The sequence below is a fragment of the Octopus sinensis genome, linkage group LG11 (assembly GCF_006345805.1).
Source record: "Octopus sinensis linkage group LG11, ASM634580v1, whole genome shotgun sequence".
Classification (NCBI taxonomy): Eukaryota; Metazoa; Mollusca; class Cephalopoda; order Octopoda; family Octopodidae; genus Octopus; species Octopus sinensis.
This window is the reverse complement of record NC_043007.1, coordinates 67,364,417-67,382,695: the sequence shown is the minus strand read 5'-3', so window position 1 is coordinate 67,382,695 and position 18,279 is coordinate 67,364,417. Positions and strand designations below refer to the sequence as shown.

At 35.4% G+C, this 18,279-nt stretch overlaps 1 protein-coding gene across 2 annotated transcripts in view; it reads right to left on the bottom strand.

The window, feature by feature from the left end:
• The window catches only part of LOC115217536 (transcription initiation factor IIA subunit 1), an 89,691-nt gene that overhangs the window by 41,633 nt on the left and 29,779 nt on the right, over nucleotides 1–18,279 (bottom strand). Inside the window, exon 2 of one of the 2 annotated variants that reach the window (XM_036507647.1) lies at nucleotides 10,001–10,078. In XM_036507647.1, coding sequence (XP_036363540.1) covers nucleotides 10,001–10,078 — 78 coding nt within the window. Of the gene's footprint in view, nucleotides 1–3,205; nucleotides 3,392–10,000; nucleotides 10,079–18,279 lie in introns of those variants that run through there. The other variant, XM_029787263.2, reaches the window with a different exon arrangement.

Here is an 18,279-nt window from a genome sequence, read left to right as displayed (position 1 = left end):
GGTGACTTTACTGCATAGTTAAGGTAAAGTTACCTTCTCAAGTCATACTGACTCATAAGGGCCAGTTTCCTGGTCTCATGGTGTAAAAATTCCTCACCTGGATGGGACACCGGTTCATCACAGGATTACTCATTTTTGCCAGCTCAGTAAATTGGAGTAATGTGAAATGAGGTGTTTTGCTCAAGAACACATCGCATCACCTGGTCCAGGAATTGAAACAATCTTATGACCATGAGTCCAACAACCTAAACCATGCACCTCCACTCTTTACTGCATGCAATCTAGGATATTTTTATTTACAGCAGCACCAACCCAGATGCAAGAATTAGAGTCCACTATGAACCACACCTGAAGTTTGTTGAGTATCAGTAACTGATGGGGGGGGGGGCTAAAGTATCTTCTTGTGCAGAAGAGATGGGCCAATTCATTGGAATGTGGCCCTAGCTATGCTAAAACAGACATTTGGAGTTCACTGCAATCCTCTAGTGCATTGGGTTTATCAAACAAGATATTAAATGATGTTTACACAATCAGTTCTACATGGACCCTCAGGTGTCTGCAGAACCCCAAGTTAGGAACCACTGGTACAGTTGATTATATTTATTACTTCTTGACTAATACTTATATTGCTCCTACAACTGATGTTTAGTCTCTGATTAGCCCTTACCAAGCAAATCTATGATAGAAGTCATTCAAGCTGTAACCCTCTTCCTTTTTTCAGGAGTATCTAGGACTAAAATGTCCAATGTATCCCCCATTTTTTTTTTTAAATGCTAAAATGTACTTTGAGAAAAATTTGGCTGCTATTTCTGACTGGTCGAGTGACCTCGTAGATGCTCGCTTGTTTGTTATATAAGACAATTAGCAAGAATATTAAAATGAAAGTATAGTGTTGTTTCACTTCTTTAGAATTCAAAAAAAATATCACATCTAAAGTTTACAAACTTTAGACCTGTTCTTTTTTTTCTTTTCTTTTTTAATACTAAACATATATTCAAATTAGATAGTAACATACAACACCATTCTGCGATTTTTACAAACTACCAACTAAGAAATTCATGCTTCTCAAGGCTTTGCTTAAATTCATCAGAAGAATATCATGTTCACTAAAAAACTTTGAGCTGCTCTCAATACAAAATCAATCATAGATGCTTCTTCTGAAACAGCACTCAAGAATGCATGAAGGATTAAGCTTACAAAAAAGTAAACACTGCTGATCCTTTCATGGTAAGTGTTTGCCGAACAAGCTAAAAGTATTTTGAGGATGTCCTTCATAAAAAATAGGCCAACTGTAATCTCAAAATCCTACACAGTATCCAAGCTTTCGGATTAGTTCCTAATGAAGACCAATTTCCAGTGCCAATAAAAGCCAGTAGCTTACAACCTACAACATTTAGTCTCGATACTGCAAAACTTCCGAAAGAATAGAAAAAAGAGAAAGAAGGAAACTCCTTCAGAAGATTTTCTTAAATATAATTAAAAGCAAACAAAGATAAATTATCCAATTTAATTTCCACAATATCATAGCTTTAAAGTGGTGTGGAAAAAAAATAATAGTAACTAAATACACATTTGTTATTAAAGTAATTTAAACTGACATGTTTTAATAACTACTTTATTATTATTTAACAGCTAACTGAAAAAACAAACCTCTTGAAATCTGTCCAAAACCCAAATCGCACCTGAGAAGTTGGCAACATGTCCACGAGAATAGAAGTAGAAATATTCTAAAACAGGATATACTGAGAACTATGGCAAATATTTTAATCATCACTGTTTTGGCTTTCCTTCCTTTAAATTTAACATTGATTTTCAAAGGCACTAAATCAGTTTTATAGAGGAAAGAATTTATGTTTTGACATTCATACTTTCCTAAGTTAAGTGTTGAAAACGATAGGTAAAAGCTTTCGCCAAGTATGAATATTGATATTAAAACATTGAAACTTTTAATTACACAGGTGGTTGTCAAGAGTCCTAACAAGAATATTTGTGGCTTGGGGGAGGGGGGGGACAATTTGTTAGCACATAATTAAAGACCTTAACACGTGTGTGTACAATAGTATGTGTGAATAGCAACTGGAATGAAGGTTGATCTAACAACGAGTGAGAGAGATAGGAAGAGAGAGTAAAGAGGGGAAATGACATGTTTACTGACAATTAGAGAGATAGGATATGTGAGAGAGGAAGCAGAGAGAGAAAGGATAGATCAGAGTGAGGGAGAGATATAATGGGACAAAGAGTGGGGAGAGAGTGAGAGAGAGAGAGAGCGATAATTACAAGTAAAGAAAGGGAGAGTGTGTCAGGGCAAGGGAGAAATAATTGTGACGGAGAGAGAGTAATAGCATTGAGAGTGCTCTAAGAATAATAACTGTTAACGTCTACAATTAGAAATAAAATATACTAAATTTCTATGAAGACATCGTAAAAGATAAATAATTCTACTATTACACTACGACCCATATTTTTGGAAATTTGGTCTCAACATATTTCGATATATTATACTTTTTATTCTTCGGGGAAAAAAAAATCAGAAAAAAAGTGTGCTTACTGGAGTATATTAAACATGAAATGTCTGGTACTTTCTCATCTAAGATTAGAAATGGAAATTAAACGGTGGAAGAAGAAAAAGGTTGGGCCAAATAAATTCTGGAGAGATGGAGAAATTCTCTCACTCTTCAGTTTTTTGGTCTTTTTAAAGAAAAAAATCCTAATCTCCATCTCTCTCGTTTTAATCATAATTATTAAGACTATACTTTTTTCTCATAAGTTTAGACACGTACATAATGTACATATATATATATATAAGTATAATTGTATTGTGGGTATATTATATATACACACAAACATACAAAAGGGTATGTATATATAAATATTATACACACTCGTACAGAATTGCCACACACATATATAGATACAAACACAAGTCCATAATTGCCACATACTTACAAATATATACGTACACACACTCAGACAAATAACGCACTCCGAAGATCAAAACTAAGTGAACACGACAGGGGTTAGCCATGTTTGAGGAGAACACGTTATTTCAAATAGAAAAAAAAAACTGCTACCTCGTAGCTTATTGAATTCTCAATTATAAAAGTAAAAAAAAGCCTCGTAGATGGCTTCACAGAAAATATATATATGTGTGTGTATATATCACTGACTTATTTGCTTGTTATATTACATAATTAACTCTACTTACGACTTGATTGGGTGCAGCCATGATTTAATATATATTATAATCTGTGTACATGTATTTTCTAACAGACAATCGTTATGAGCGAAGTGGCGTGCTGGCTTCTTGGAAGCCACAGATGTTTGCAGCTCGTCTTGCTTATATAGGCGATAATAACCCAGCGTCCTGTAGGGGGGTAGCTACAACTGACAATTCTCGCGAGATTTGCCTTTTCAATGACAATAATAGAACGAGATTTCAATGGGAATATTTACCATAGACTTGGTTCCCTGCCTCTTAAAAGCTATTACTACTTTCTTCTGACGCAAACATAATTACTTTTCGAAAAAAAGTTTTTGTTTATGTTTTTAATATCTATTATTTATTTACTTATTATCATTTAGTTTAAAATGCTTCATTTCAGGGTTAATTTTTTTAAATGCAATTTTCGTAATTATCTTATTGCTCATAACATTACTGTCATTCTTACTACTTCCCTGTGCGCTGCTATATACACACACACACATACACACACACATACAGGCACCCCCGCGTGATGGCCACCACAGTTTACAGGATTTCGGGATACGGTCTATAATTTCGCTCTTACGGAAAGTCGTATTGCGTAGTTTTAAATTGTAAACAATTTAAAACTACACTTCTTAGTTGCGTTTTATTTAAGATCAAAGTACATTGTTATCGATTTGAATAACTGCCATCACGCTACACCTATACATGCACATACATACATGTATATATAATGCCTTAGCGGACTTTCGGAATAGCACACCCATATAAGTTGCATTTTATCCGTTTTGACGGGTAGTTTTCCGGGGTTTTTTTTTCCTCACACTCTTTCAAATGATGGGAGGAAGGGTAGCTTTCTTATTAATTTTTTTTTATTTATGAAGCGCAGGCGTGGCTATGTGGTATGCTTGCTTCCTAACTAAATGGTTCCGGGTTCAGTCCCACTGCATGGCACTTTGGACATGTGTCTTCAACTCTAGCCTCGTGAGTAGATTTTGTTGACGGAAACTGAAAGCTAGTCGTACATATATATACATATTTATTTATGTGTGTGTGTGTGTCTTTGTCCCCCACCACCACCATCACTTGGCAACCGATGCTAGTGTGTTTACATCCTCGTAATCTAGCGGTTCGGCAAAGTAAACTGATCGAGTAAGTAACAGACTTACAAAGTATAAGTCTTGGGGTTGATTTCTTCGAAATTTTACTAGTGCACCTCCACGAAGTTCAGGAAAAAAAAATCCGGATTTTTTGGTGTGGAATCAACTACCCTGGCCTCCTAATGTACCGCAAACCCTGACATTGTTGTTAAGCTCGATCGTGTCATTGTTCGTGAATATCCGTTAAAAAATGTTATTCCTTCCCTCTTCTTTGAAAGGCGACATTTGCTTTGAAGGGAGAGCAGCAAGTGAAAGATGGACGTGTATATGTGTGAGAGAGTGAGTGAGTGAAGATATGTTGTCATGTACGGATTTTTTTGCATGTATGTGTGAGAGGCACTCACTCTCTCTCTCTCTCTCTCTCTCGTGCACACATACATAGATAAAAGATGGATGCATGTACGTGTACATGAAAGATGTGTGTGTGTGATAGAGAGCGAGAGTGCCGCTTACACATACATGCAAAAAAATACGTACATGACAACACACATCTTCACTCACTCTCTCTCTCTCTCTCTCTCACACACACACACACTCTTTCACTTCATATACATATATATATGGATTTTGTAGACAGAAATCAATCGTATATATATGTATATATTTATGTAAGTGTATGTGCGTGTCTTTGTCTCTGTGTTTCGCCCTCATCACTGCTTCACAACTGCTGCTCGTTTATTTGCATCCCCATAACTTACTAGTTTGATAAGAAGAAACCAATAGAATAAGTACCAGGCTTATCAACATAAAAAAAGCACTAGGCAATGTCTCATATTTTTGTTTGCCCACTCAGTTGTATCTATCAATTCATCTTTGTGTTTGTGTGTATTACATACATACATACATATATATATATATAATACACACACATATATATACATGTATATATATTCATATCTATACATATATATATACATGTATGCATATTTATATCTATTATATCATATCTATTATATATTCACATCTATTATATCAAAGTCAATGTCTTTATGTGTGTTCGTGTGTTATTTTTACATTCGAGAACTACTGCACCAATCCTAATGATATTTGGAACTTAGATTCAATACATAAGGGTGGGTATAATGCAATATGTTTGGTTTGAATTTCAGATGGCTTAAAGGAGGCAGAACCCCCATGAAAATTCATAAATTTTCGATGTTGATGAAATTTCAACCATGGGTAATCGACACACATCAAGAAGTATTCTCGAAGTTTCCACTTCTCATGAGGATTCTCAGACACCCTAATGAGGGACTTTTAGTAATTTCTTTTATGATCCAAAACTAGGTTAAAAGGTACTGAATGGATCTTTACAAAATTTGGAAATTATATTCTACGCATAAGGGCCATAACCCCCATGATATTTTTGCTGTTGATGAAATTTTAACCATAGATATTAGACACAAATGAAGTAAGTAACTTCTTAGAAGTTAGAAAGACCCCTTCATGGGGACTTAACACCCACAATTTACTCATTTTATCTAAGCAAAGATGAATACAGTTGTGCTCTTGGAAGCTGTAGGGTCACTCAAGCATAAAAGATGAGCATTATTTGTAATTCGATGGTACAACAGTGCAAGAGTTTGCTTTGAGATATACTTAGATTGTGATTTCTACAATGTGGTGCATAAATTGTCAAGTAAATGAGAGGCATCTTTGCCTCCACTAATTCAGTTGCAAAGTGTTGAGTAAAGTTATTTGGTTGCAGACATCCCATGAGTCTTTTTATTATCACTGGGTCACACATAGTCCCCAAATGGTAACATTGATTTCAAGGCCTTCCCAGATGAGTGACTGGTTATTCAAAGACATTTATACATTGTAAATTTATTCTGCCCAGTTACGTAGCAGTATAGTGGTCATTTGCAAACTCCAGACGTGACACTTTCATTTCTCCTTAGCCCTCACGTCACACAGTTGTTAATGTTTATTTCAGTTGGGTCACACCCTAAAAATTGCTATAGATCCATAATGCATCTTACGGCTGTGCCTGTCACCTGTATGGTGAGGAATCCTACATTGGAAGTGGTAACAACTTGGGTACGGTAGCTGACTGCTTATTATGATCATTCGTCTTTTGATTTCCTGTAGCTTTGCTCTCTTTTACAAACCCAGTGAACATACATATATTTCCTATTTCAAAGAAATTCAAACAATAGATATAAGACCCAAGTTAAAAACATTCTCAAGAATTCAACTTCTCTGCTTGACGTTAAGACACCCACCCCCAATAGGGGCCTTAACTCACACATTTTAGAGCTCCATGACCTCCATTTTTTAGGAGCAAAATCCTTTTAACAGGTTCTATAAGATTGGAATTTAGGAATCTACACATAAAATTCAGTAGTATGGGATACATGTGTCATGATTACAATTTCTTTAGGGTGTGTAAAGAGGGAAATAACCCTCATCTGCAATTTTGATGAAATTCGAAACAGGTATTCTAGTTCATTACAGAAAATATAACAGAAAAGTCTAATTCTTCAATTGCATGTAACACAGGCAACGCTGCGTATCTCTGCTAGTATATATATATATATATTTGATAATAAATCTCTGAGCGAGGTATAAACAGTAGCAGCATGACATTGTGAAGTATATTTGCCACCGAAATGTGGCTAACCCTTAAGGGTTGAAGCTACTGTAGCTTATAGCCCCAGAAAATGAGAAGATGTCTTCCTGGGGCTACAAGCTACAGTAGCATCAACCCTTAAGGGTTAGCCACATTTCGGTGGCAAATATATATATATTACTAGCAGCTAAGTCCAGTTTCACCCGGTCTGTTTGGATGATGTAGCCTTTTTGAGAAAAACTTATATTTAGTTCTGTTTAAAATGTTAAGGCGCAAAGCATAGTGTCAAGGATTCCGGTTACAATTTTGTTCAAGCTGAAGTGGAACCAAACTGCTTTCACATCAAACATTCAAGACTGCTCGTAGCAAAAACTCACCTCCCTTAGGAATTAACTGGGAAAATCTTCCCATTTTATAGTAGATGTACAGACGCTAGGCTAGTCCATCACATTAAGATTATTTTAAAAGAGATCAGGGAGACCACTTTTATGAAATGTCACAGTATAGAATGTGGTCTCTTGAATGTGGGGCCCCCTTCGGCGTGGGGCCCAATTGGGAGCAATTGGTCCAATCGGCTTAAGGCCGGCCCTGTAGATGACCTTTCTATTTATGTGAGAGTAGAATATATCCACAAGTATATAACTTTGCTCCGGCCAATAGATCAAGGTGTAGTAGTTAACTTCAAGATGTATTATATGAGAAGAACTTCCAAACAACTTATGAAAGCAACTGACAGAGAGAATAAAGATTACAGTTAAAGATTTCTGGAAGAAATTCAACATAACAGAGACTGTGGATGATATATTTGAGTCATGGAATGTAATGAAACCTACAATTATGAATAGCATTTGGAAAAGTATATGGACAGACTGTATCCGTGACATTACAAGTTTTCCCCAAACAGAAAGTCTATACCAAATTCTGAAAGATATTGTAATACTTGCAAAGAATGTAGAAGTCATAGAGGATGATGTGATAGAGTTGATAGTGTTCAAGAGAGAAAGTTTATCTAATGAAAAAAAAAAAAAACAAGCTGAGAATTCAGATGAGATAATGGAAGTTCTACCTTCACTACATAAACTGACTGCAAGTATTGTTCAAGGAAGATCTGCAAATTTTGATTGTGAACGTAACATAAAAATTACAAGAGGAATTTACAATGAATTCCTATACTGAGCTGTACCAAAAGATGATGTATCCCTCTCTCTCTTTCGGAGAGGCACTGAGCAGCTATACGCACACATACACACACAGCAGTATCATAAACAACAAACAACTTTGAATAAGTTCTTCATCCCACAAGCTAATGTTCGTTATAATGAACGGGCCTAATGAACTATAAGATAGTAAACATTGTCCCTCATCCTCCTTGTAATGCTCATTCCATCACCATCCTTCCCACAATGGTCGACATCTTTAATGGTAAGAATGTACTTTTACGATATTACCATTCTTATTTATTCCCTAACTTATTCTTCTTGAAATGCTTTTTTTATGTATCTATACAGTACTGTTTATGTTTAAAGGTGATCATGTTACTTGTTCTCTGTCGTTTTCTTGTACTTCTGTTTTTTTTTTTCTTTTGAAAAAGTCTGTAGGAATGCAGTCTCACTTGATAATATGAAAATCACAAGGAAAATTAATACGTGCATACACACACGAGTTATTGAAAGTCCTTGAAATTAATACTATTTATGACATACATAGAACAGACAGGGCGAGAGAGAGAGAGTGAGAGAGAGAAGTAAACACGGCAGTTCCTTATTCGCCGTGCTGATTGTTACAGTTTCAATTCCATGTTGAAGACTCTCCGTCTTCAGCTACATCGCTAACAAGCCACGGGAGAACAAGATTTGAGTGAATACCAAAATTTTCTTGCTAAATTTTGATCCTTTTACCCACAGGATTTTCACTAAAAAAAAAACCCTTAATTGTTTCCATTCGTTTTCCACTCACTTAACAGAGTCTACTGAGTGCACTCTACCGTGGAACCAACATTAGAGAGATTGTTCAGCAAGATTAAAGAGTTTACCTTTCTTCCCCACATTTTCTCCATTCATTTAACAATCACTTTACAGGATGTACTGGGTTTTATTTTATTGTGGCAACAGCACTAGAGAGGTTGTCTTATCCTTAGCAATACTAAGGAGTTGTTTCTATATTATGTTCTCTCTTTTCCATCAGTGTTGTCTCACTCTTGGCAGATGAAAAAGAGAATGCGGAAAGAGAATCGCAGCAAGAGAATGATGAAAGAGTAATAGAGGAGTGACTAAAGGAAGAGAGAGTGAATGAAAATTACAGCAAGAAAATATATGTGCTCTCTCTTTCATTATTAACATTACACATCTAGTACAGCATGCCCTAACAATTTCTTTCTAGTCTTCATAAATCCTCAACATTAGAGGTCAATTCGCTTCAATACAGCTCACTCTTTGTATATGAGCCTTATTCATACCTGTTCTTCATTCTGAGTGACAAGCCCATTTATTGCTAGTAAAGTTAGTATATCCCTCGACTTTTTACATCAAGCTCTTATTCTAACAACTATGCTTTTGGGATACCCTTCTCAGCTACTAATTAGGTTAGCTAAGCAGCAAAGGCTATCAACTATTTCTATGGAGCCTTTGAACATTTGAAAGAATTTATTTCATGTGTTCTTCTACTGCTGAATACATTTCTTCCTCTACCACATATGAGGTCTACCTTTCCTGTTAGCCTGCATTTCATTCCACAACACCTTTTGTGTGCCCATATATGAAGTATACTGTATAGAATTGCTACCTATTCCTTTTCTGAATATTGGGTATGACTACTTTTCCAATGGCAGTAGGATCTTATCTCTCTCCTCAGACATTCTCTTCATCCAACAACATCTAGTAGTATTTCCTGACTTCTTTCCCCTTGGTGTCAGAGAGGAGAAAATACATTGTTATCATTTCAGTCACACCTCCCAACATCTCAATTCTTGCTATTACACAGCCTTGCAATCTGGAACACCTCATGCCTCATTCTCATATCATGGAACATGTGCAAATTTATTACTTCTCTCCTAGCTCAGTATACCTGATGTGCAGCTTCTCTTCTGATTATTTCATGTTGTTCTTCCAAACTTCCTAAGTTTGTCTCTTTGCTTGCATGGCTCTAAAGCAAAAAATGAATAGAAACTAAAGTATTAATGAATCAAAAAAGACAACATCTTCTATTGGACGAGATATGAAATAAGATGAGAACTGGCTACACAAGCCTGATTATATAGGAAGCTTGTATGTTGCATCATATTGTCACTTAAATGATATATTGTCAATTAAACAATATTTCCAGATAAATGAATCACAGGACAAAGGAAATTAAAAACAAAAGATGAATATTCCCAACAAAATAGCAATTTAATTCAATAATGATAAATACTTGGACTTAGTTCATGCAAATTAAGTTCGAGAATTTAAGAATAAATTTAGTGCATATATAATGGTTAGAGAAATTGTGGATGACAGAAGGGATAAAAGAATTGAATATCACAAAGTTTTTCATGTAGGTGAAAGGACATACTAAAAGGAATGCACCTGGTTGGATTCAATCCAGAAATTTTCATATTTTATAAGCAAAAGAAAACTTTTGCTTAGAAGAATTGCAAAACAAATGCAGCAAAAAATCGAGTCAAAAATTAATTTTCTTCATTGGAAAAGAATAGTAAGCCAATTCAACATCATATGTAAATCATCAAACTGAAAAGGGTTGTAAGTGTATGCTTACTGAAGAAAATAAAATTCTTTAATTCTTTAGAACTTAAATCAGTTTTATCCAACCCATATATTTTTCTTGTTTTATATTCAAACCAACCAGATCCAGCTTCTCACACCTATCTTACAATGTCATTCTAAAAATAAGCTGTCACATTATTGAAATCTCAAAGCTACAAAATAATGCATGTTAAGTTCAAAACAATGTGAATAAATAAGCATTACATTTAACATAATAATTTGAATGCTAAAGAGTTTAATTTAATCATAATATGATTTGCCAATAAGGATTTTAAGATAGAAGTATATAGTAGAATATTAATCATAATATGATTTGCCAATAAGGATTTTAAGATAGAAGTATATAGTAGAATAAAGTCCTTGTTTGTTCAGTAACAAAAGGATTTACAGAATTTTGCTAACCTGCCTTGAATAAACGAGGCAAGGAACTTCATTATTATTCATTCACTGTGTAATTGAAAAAGTGGTGAGTTTAGACTTTGATAATTTCTCTATAGTTTGTTCATTATTGAATGGATGAAGATCAGATTTCAAATAGTCTTGCAAATAGTTAGAGACCACTTTAAAAGGTCAATAAATGGATGAAAAGAATAACTTTGCTTTCTCTTATTGAAAAAAATGTGTATGTACATATATCTGTATATTTGTATGTATAAATGGAAGAAAAAAAAACACACATAGATCTGTGTTATATTATGTTGGAAGTAAAATCTCATTGCATTTCTGACATGATCACTTTAGGGTACTTTTTCAGTACTTACAGTAAAGTAAACATTAAGCTTTAACTCTGCTCTGTAGTACAAATGTCTTGTTTTTATAAGTTTTGAATTAAAATCTTCCATCAAACCTTAGTCACAGTTCATGTTCCTAACACCAGCTTAATGATAACTAAGTTATTTTATTAAACTCTTTGTTATATTTAAAATTGATTGAAAGAAACACAATCTCAAAATAAATACGGTAACAAAAGGGTTAAACCAGCCATATCTGGCCCAAATGTTCTACTGTTTTGTGTTCAAATTGGCCAGATTTGGCCTCTCACTCATACCCTACAAAATCATTCTAAAAATAAACAATCACATCATTGAAATCTTGAAGTTATGAGATAATACATATTTAATTCAAATTATGTGAATAAATAAGCATCACATTTGACAGAGTAATCTGAATGCTAAAGGGTTAAATTCTGATATTTTTTTCATTTTTGCAGATTACGATGATATTGGGTCATTCCATAAATAATGCAGTTTTTTAATACCTCTTTTATTTTTCAAAATTAAGATAAACAAAGTTCTTCTTTAATCTAAAATATACTCTCTTTCATTTTCTATAATGCTCTTCCATCTATCTGGTAGACTTGCAAAATTCTGAGGTCACCCAGAGAAAACGCATCTCAGATCTTGCCAAGCAATCAAGGATCAAGCTTCAACAAAATTGAACAGCCGCACATCTCTAAAATAACCAATGGCTGAGTGAACGTGTTTAAAGATATGTTATTTCACTTGTCCCACCTCAAGCAAGCTAGAAATATGAGTAAATTCAGAGAAACTCACATCTCAGTTTCATTCAAGAACGATTTGTTCCTGTATCTTGAGTAAGCCATTAAGGTCTCTTGATTAGACACTTTTAAGCAGTCGCTATATCCTGCATCTCCCCTCTACTACCCATCCTCATGACAAGAGCTTGGTGCAGTCTTTTGACTTGCCAGCACCTATCAAACCATTCAACCCATGCCAGCATGGAAAACAGACATTAAATGATGATGATGATGACTGTTGAATTCATATTTTGTTATATTTCAGGATGGTAATTTTTTTTATCTTGCCAAACAAGCACACACGCTATATATTCGTTCTTCATGTGTTCATTATTGTTCTTATTTTATCTGATGTCCATTGCCTGGAAATCTTTTGTCACACATCTGTGACCTCTTCAGTGACTTTTCCATCCCATGTGTCTCCTTCTGTTCTGTTTCAGGAGGAGACACATGGGATGGAAGAGTTGCTGAAGATGCCAGAGATGTGTGACGTAAGATTTTCAGACAATGGACATAAGATAAAATAAGAACAACAACAAATGAGTGAAGAACAAATATATAGTACAGGTGTTTATTTGGCAAGTTAAAAAAAAATGACCATCCTGAAATACAACAATATCTGTTTCAACACATCAGGAATTTCGCAAAATAAATTCATAGACATAAATTCATATTGATTTTACTCTTTTAAAATGGGTTTAGATAACACCCATATCAGATACTGCATGCTGTTTGAATTCAAAAAGGGCTCTATAGCAATAGAAGTGGCAAGAAATATTCGTTCTGTCCATGGAAATACAGTTTTAAGTGTCTGAACAATTCAATGATGGCTTGGCCAGTTTCACTCTGGAAAATTCTCTCTAGCAGATTCCCCTCAATCTGAACAACCAAGTTCTGTCAATATTGAACTTCTGAAAACCATAGTTGAGAAAAATTTAAGACAAACTGCATGAGAATTAGCAAATCAGCTTGATTCAAGTCTCACTTTGCTCATAAAACACTTTCATGAACTAAGAAAAGTGTCTAAACTTGATCATTGACTCCCTATTCATCTGATTACTTCTCAACTGAATCAAAGAGCTACCCTCTGCATGTCATTGAAGAAAGTAAGCTTGCTACAGAACCTTACCTGGGTAGAATCATCACAAGAGATGAAAAGTGGGTTCCCTTTAATCATATCCAATGAAAAATGACAATGACTAGCACCCAATATAAAGGAGAATCCATCTCCAAACCAGGACTACGGTAAAAAAAAGTTATGTTCTTATGTTCTGTGTTTGGTAGGATATGATGGTTGTAGTCTATCATGGAGTGGTAAACCAGAATAAAATGGTTAATGCGGAGAAGTATTGCTGTCAACTGGAAGCATTGGACAAAACTTTGCAGAAAAAGCATCCATCATTGGTTAATCATAAAGGGATATTGCTTTTACATATTGCAAGACCACATACTATAGAAGTTGCTCAGGAAAAGATTATGGAACTAAATATGGAAGTTTTGTTTCATTCTCCTTAGCCTCCTTACCTTGCTCCAGCTGACTATCATCTTTTGAGATCATTGCAACATTATTTTGAGGGAAAATAGTTTATTAATTTGAAAGGGGTTAAAATGATATTGTGTGTTTCTTTTGCTTCAAAACATAGATCAACAATTTGCCAAATAGATGAGATTGTGTTATCAATAATGAAAGGAACTATTATCTTGATTAAATATATCAACTAAGACCAAAGAAGCATTTATTTCTTTTCCATCTTGAAATGCAACAGAACATTTAATATGTATATATATATATTCTTTTACTCTTTTACTTGTTTCAGTCATTTGACTGTGGCCATGCTGGAGTACTGCTTTTAGTCGAGCAAATTGACCCCAGGACTTATTCTTTGGATGCCTAGTACTTATTCTATCAGTCTCTTTTACCGAACCGCTAAGTTATGGGGACGTAAACACACCACCATTGGTTGTTAAGTGATGTTGGGGTGACAAACACAGACACACAAACATATACACACACATACATATATATATATATACATATATACGATGAGCTTTTTTCAGTTTCCATCTACCAAATCCACTCACAAGGCTTTGGTCGGCCCGAGGCTATAGTATAAGACACCTGCCCAAGGTGCCACCCAGTGGGAATAAACCCGGAACCATGTGGTTGGTATGCAAGCTACTTACCACACAGCCACCATCATCATTTAACATCCATTTTCCATGCTGGCATGAATTGGACAGTTTGTCAGGAGCTGACCAGCTGAAGGGTTGTTCCATGTCTGTTTTAGCATGGTCTCTACGGTTAGATGCCTTTCCTAACGCCAACCACTTTACAGAGTGTACTGGATGCTTTTTACATGGCACTGGCACCTACAAACCCAAAAGATTAGGGATGCTCAGCTGGATAGGGTTGTAGGTGACAAACCTGTATGCAATGGCAGCCACACTTTTACTCAGCTTGATGTGTCTTTTCAAGCATAGCAAACCCTAGTCATCCCCACTTTTAGTCCCAATGTCTGTAGATCACTTTTTCACCACTTCTATTTCTATTTCTTTACTACCCACAAGGGGCTAAACATAGAGTGAACAAACAAGGACAGACAAAGGGATTAAGTCGATTACATCGACCCCAGTGTGTAACTGGTAGTTAATTTATCGACTCCGAAAGGATGAAAAGCAAAGTCGACCTCGGCAGAATTTGAACTCACAACATAACGGCAGCCAAAATACCACTAAGCATTCTGGCCGGCATGCTAACTATTCTGCCAGCTCGCCGCCTTTCTCACCACTTCATCCTACGTCTATATCTATCTGTGTATGTATGTTTGTATGTATATCTGTATGTGTGTGTATAGATACACTCACACACACACACATTCATGCATACATACATAGATTTCATCTATAAAAATCCACTCTCAAAATATTGATCAACCCAAGGATATCTTAGAAGGCCTTTATCCAAGGTATTACACTATGGTATTGAGCCTGGAATCTTGTGATTGTGAAGCAAACTTCTTAGCTCCACAGCCACGCATACATCAAAGCATATAAACACAGTGAAGTTGCAGATGTTTATATCCAGAAAGAGACACTAATTAAATATGCTCGGTTATCACTAGACAAGCAATCATGTCAGCTGTACTTTGGACATTCTGTTTTATGTATGTGTGTGTGTGTGTATCTTCAAATAAAGGTTATACAGCCATAATTCATTTGAATATGTCCAGTTAATTTTCTAGACAATAATGGTTGTTGTATTTGAAACTATAACAGCTGCTCCTCCATAACTACAGAGAAACAAAGCAAGTAGTAGTAGTAGTAGTAGTAGTAGTAGTAGTAGTAGCAGCAGCAGTAGTATAATATGGTGTTTGGAAGATAATACCTAGTTCAGCAAAATAAATGAGGTCTGTAATTGTTTATGCTATCATTTGCACTCCTGCAGGTTAAATAATTGTGACTTCTGAACATAATGAATGTAATGACTTTGGCCTTGATATACGCAAGAGAGCCTTTATAATATAAAGTTCTTTATGAAGTTCCTGTTGACATTCAGCTCCAACTTAATCCATTTCTTTGTTTAGCACCACCATCTGGACCTTGGACAACTCTAGTGAAGTCTAATTTCTTGCAAACATTAGGCCAATCTCTGGTTTGAAGTTAACTTTCTTTCTTATGCCAGTCTCAAAGGCTTTGAGAGGAATCAAGGACACTGCCCTTCCTTTTCCAACTAAGCCATTCAAAAAATGTTAGTCTTAACTGAGCAGTTGTATGATTGAAGATTTAGCAAAACTTTAAAACCACTTCACTCAAAATTGTAGCTTAGAACTTCAGCATAAGTATATTTCTAAATAAGACATACATATTTGTGAACATGGCTCAACCAATCAGATCAGCTAGTGTATAACAAAGTTAATTAGAATCTTCCTGTCTGGTCAAAAATTCTAGCTAATAAAATGCTGGTAGATTGAACTCCTGGCAGAACCATCTATAAGTTCACATGGAGCCTTGTTTTTCTGCTCCAGATGGTCTCTTGCTCTCTTCTGCACCTCCTTACACAATGACCTGAGGTGGTACTCCAAGCTATGTCAGCTTTATGACAAGTCATTCTCTTCTTCTTTCAACTTAATTTGTTCCCAATAAACATGAGCTGTCTTCGTATTACTATTTAACATATAATGCACTGACAACTTGTACTTATTTCATTCAGTATCTTTTGTATGCTGTTGTATTTATTTAACTATTGTATATATGTAAATACAAATACGTACGATGTTATTGAAATTGTATGAGAACTAATACCAATGTTAGTGTGGTCAATAAGAAAGCAACATACAGTCCACCAAATGTTATTTATCAATAACTATTTCCCAGCCCTAATCTCACACTAAAAAGGCTTTCCTACCATAAATATCTCATCCTAATGCATATTTAGGATTCTACAATGTGTGGTGTACATCCAAGTTATTAGAGGATTTGGTCCATGATAACAAGGATGTGGGTTCAATTTCTGGACTGGGTGACACATTTGTCTTTGAACAAAGCAACAAAGCATTTCATTTCACATTGCTTCACTTTATTCAGCTGTAATGAGAAATGAATACTAGCCAGATGCTGAATGCCCCAAGGTGACTGAACTCTGGGCTTATGTCGAACACCTGCTGTCACATTCACGAAGAGTACAACTGTCGAGCAAATCTGTAATTAAGATCGTTCCGCCGACCTCCCTGAATAGGGAGGAGCAAGCCTGTTTTCTCTCAGTAGTTGCTGTGGTGAAAGAAGTAGTATGGAAGACGAGAGTGAAAGGAATTGCAACAGGCATGTTTATCTCCACTCTCGAGCTAATCGACTTTTTCGTTTTCCGCATGAAACGGAAAATAAGGCTGGAGAAGAAATGCCTGTCGCAAAGTGTGTTTCGTAAAAGATGGAAGTATATAGCAAGTATGTTGCGAGTGAAAGAACCTGTTTAATCGAGAATGTAAAAAAGGAGAAAGCAAAGTCTTCAGTGTGAGTATGTGGTTTGTGGGGTCAACTGCGTCTTCCACTTCATTTTTTGTTAATCACTCATTCTCATTTAACTGTATATATTTTAATTGTTTGTTTATTCATATGTTTCGTCTCATTCGATACCCTGACCCCAACATTTGTTTTGTCTGTCCCCATATTGTCCCCTCTTTTTCTCAACCTTATGGTGAATAAAGAAATACTCTCTCCCTCTCAACTTTCACATTCTGATTGTTCTGCTGTGTCAGGGGCATCTATATCTGTTTGCGACTACATAGATATCTGAAACAATTGACGAAAGCATGGTACCTGCTACCAAGCTATATTCACTCATGAGTAACAGCTGGTCATATGATGTGGAACATGTACTTGACTTTTTTTTTTTGAGACAGTAGGGTTTGATGTGAGTGAAATGTTACTAATGTTCCTTACAAATCAAATTACTGCCTACAGGTATCACCATTTTGATTTTAACAAAACATTAAATGAAATTCAATATGTTATACAAGAATATATTCATAAAATAACAACAATATATAATTACTTATTTTTTTTTGTATGGTGAATCCTTTGTCTTTTCTTTTATTTTTAACTTGTTTCAGTCATTGGACATCATACTGGGGCCCCACCGTAAAGGGTTTTGTTGGACAAATCAACTCTGGTACTTGTTTTTTCAGTGATTTTGCCAAAATGCTAATTTATGTAAGCAAACCACTGGTTTTCAAGCAATAATGGGAGACAAACACATAGACAGACAGACAGATACATGCACACACACACACACAAACTTCTTTCAGTTTTCATCTACCAAATCCACACCTCAGGCTTTGGTTAGCCAGAAGCTATAGTAGAAGACATGTATCCAAGGAGATTCAGAGTGGGACTGAACCCCAAACCACATGGCTGGGAAACAAGCCTCTCAACCACACAGCCATGCCTGCAACTATACTAATTGTTCTGTAAAAGATATTTGAGAAAAGTTTTATACAAATCCACTTTCACCTGTGGAACATTAGATTTTTCACAGAACCCTGGACTTG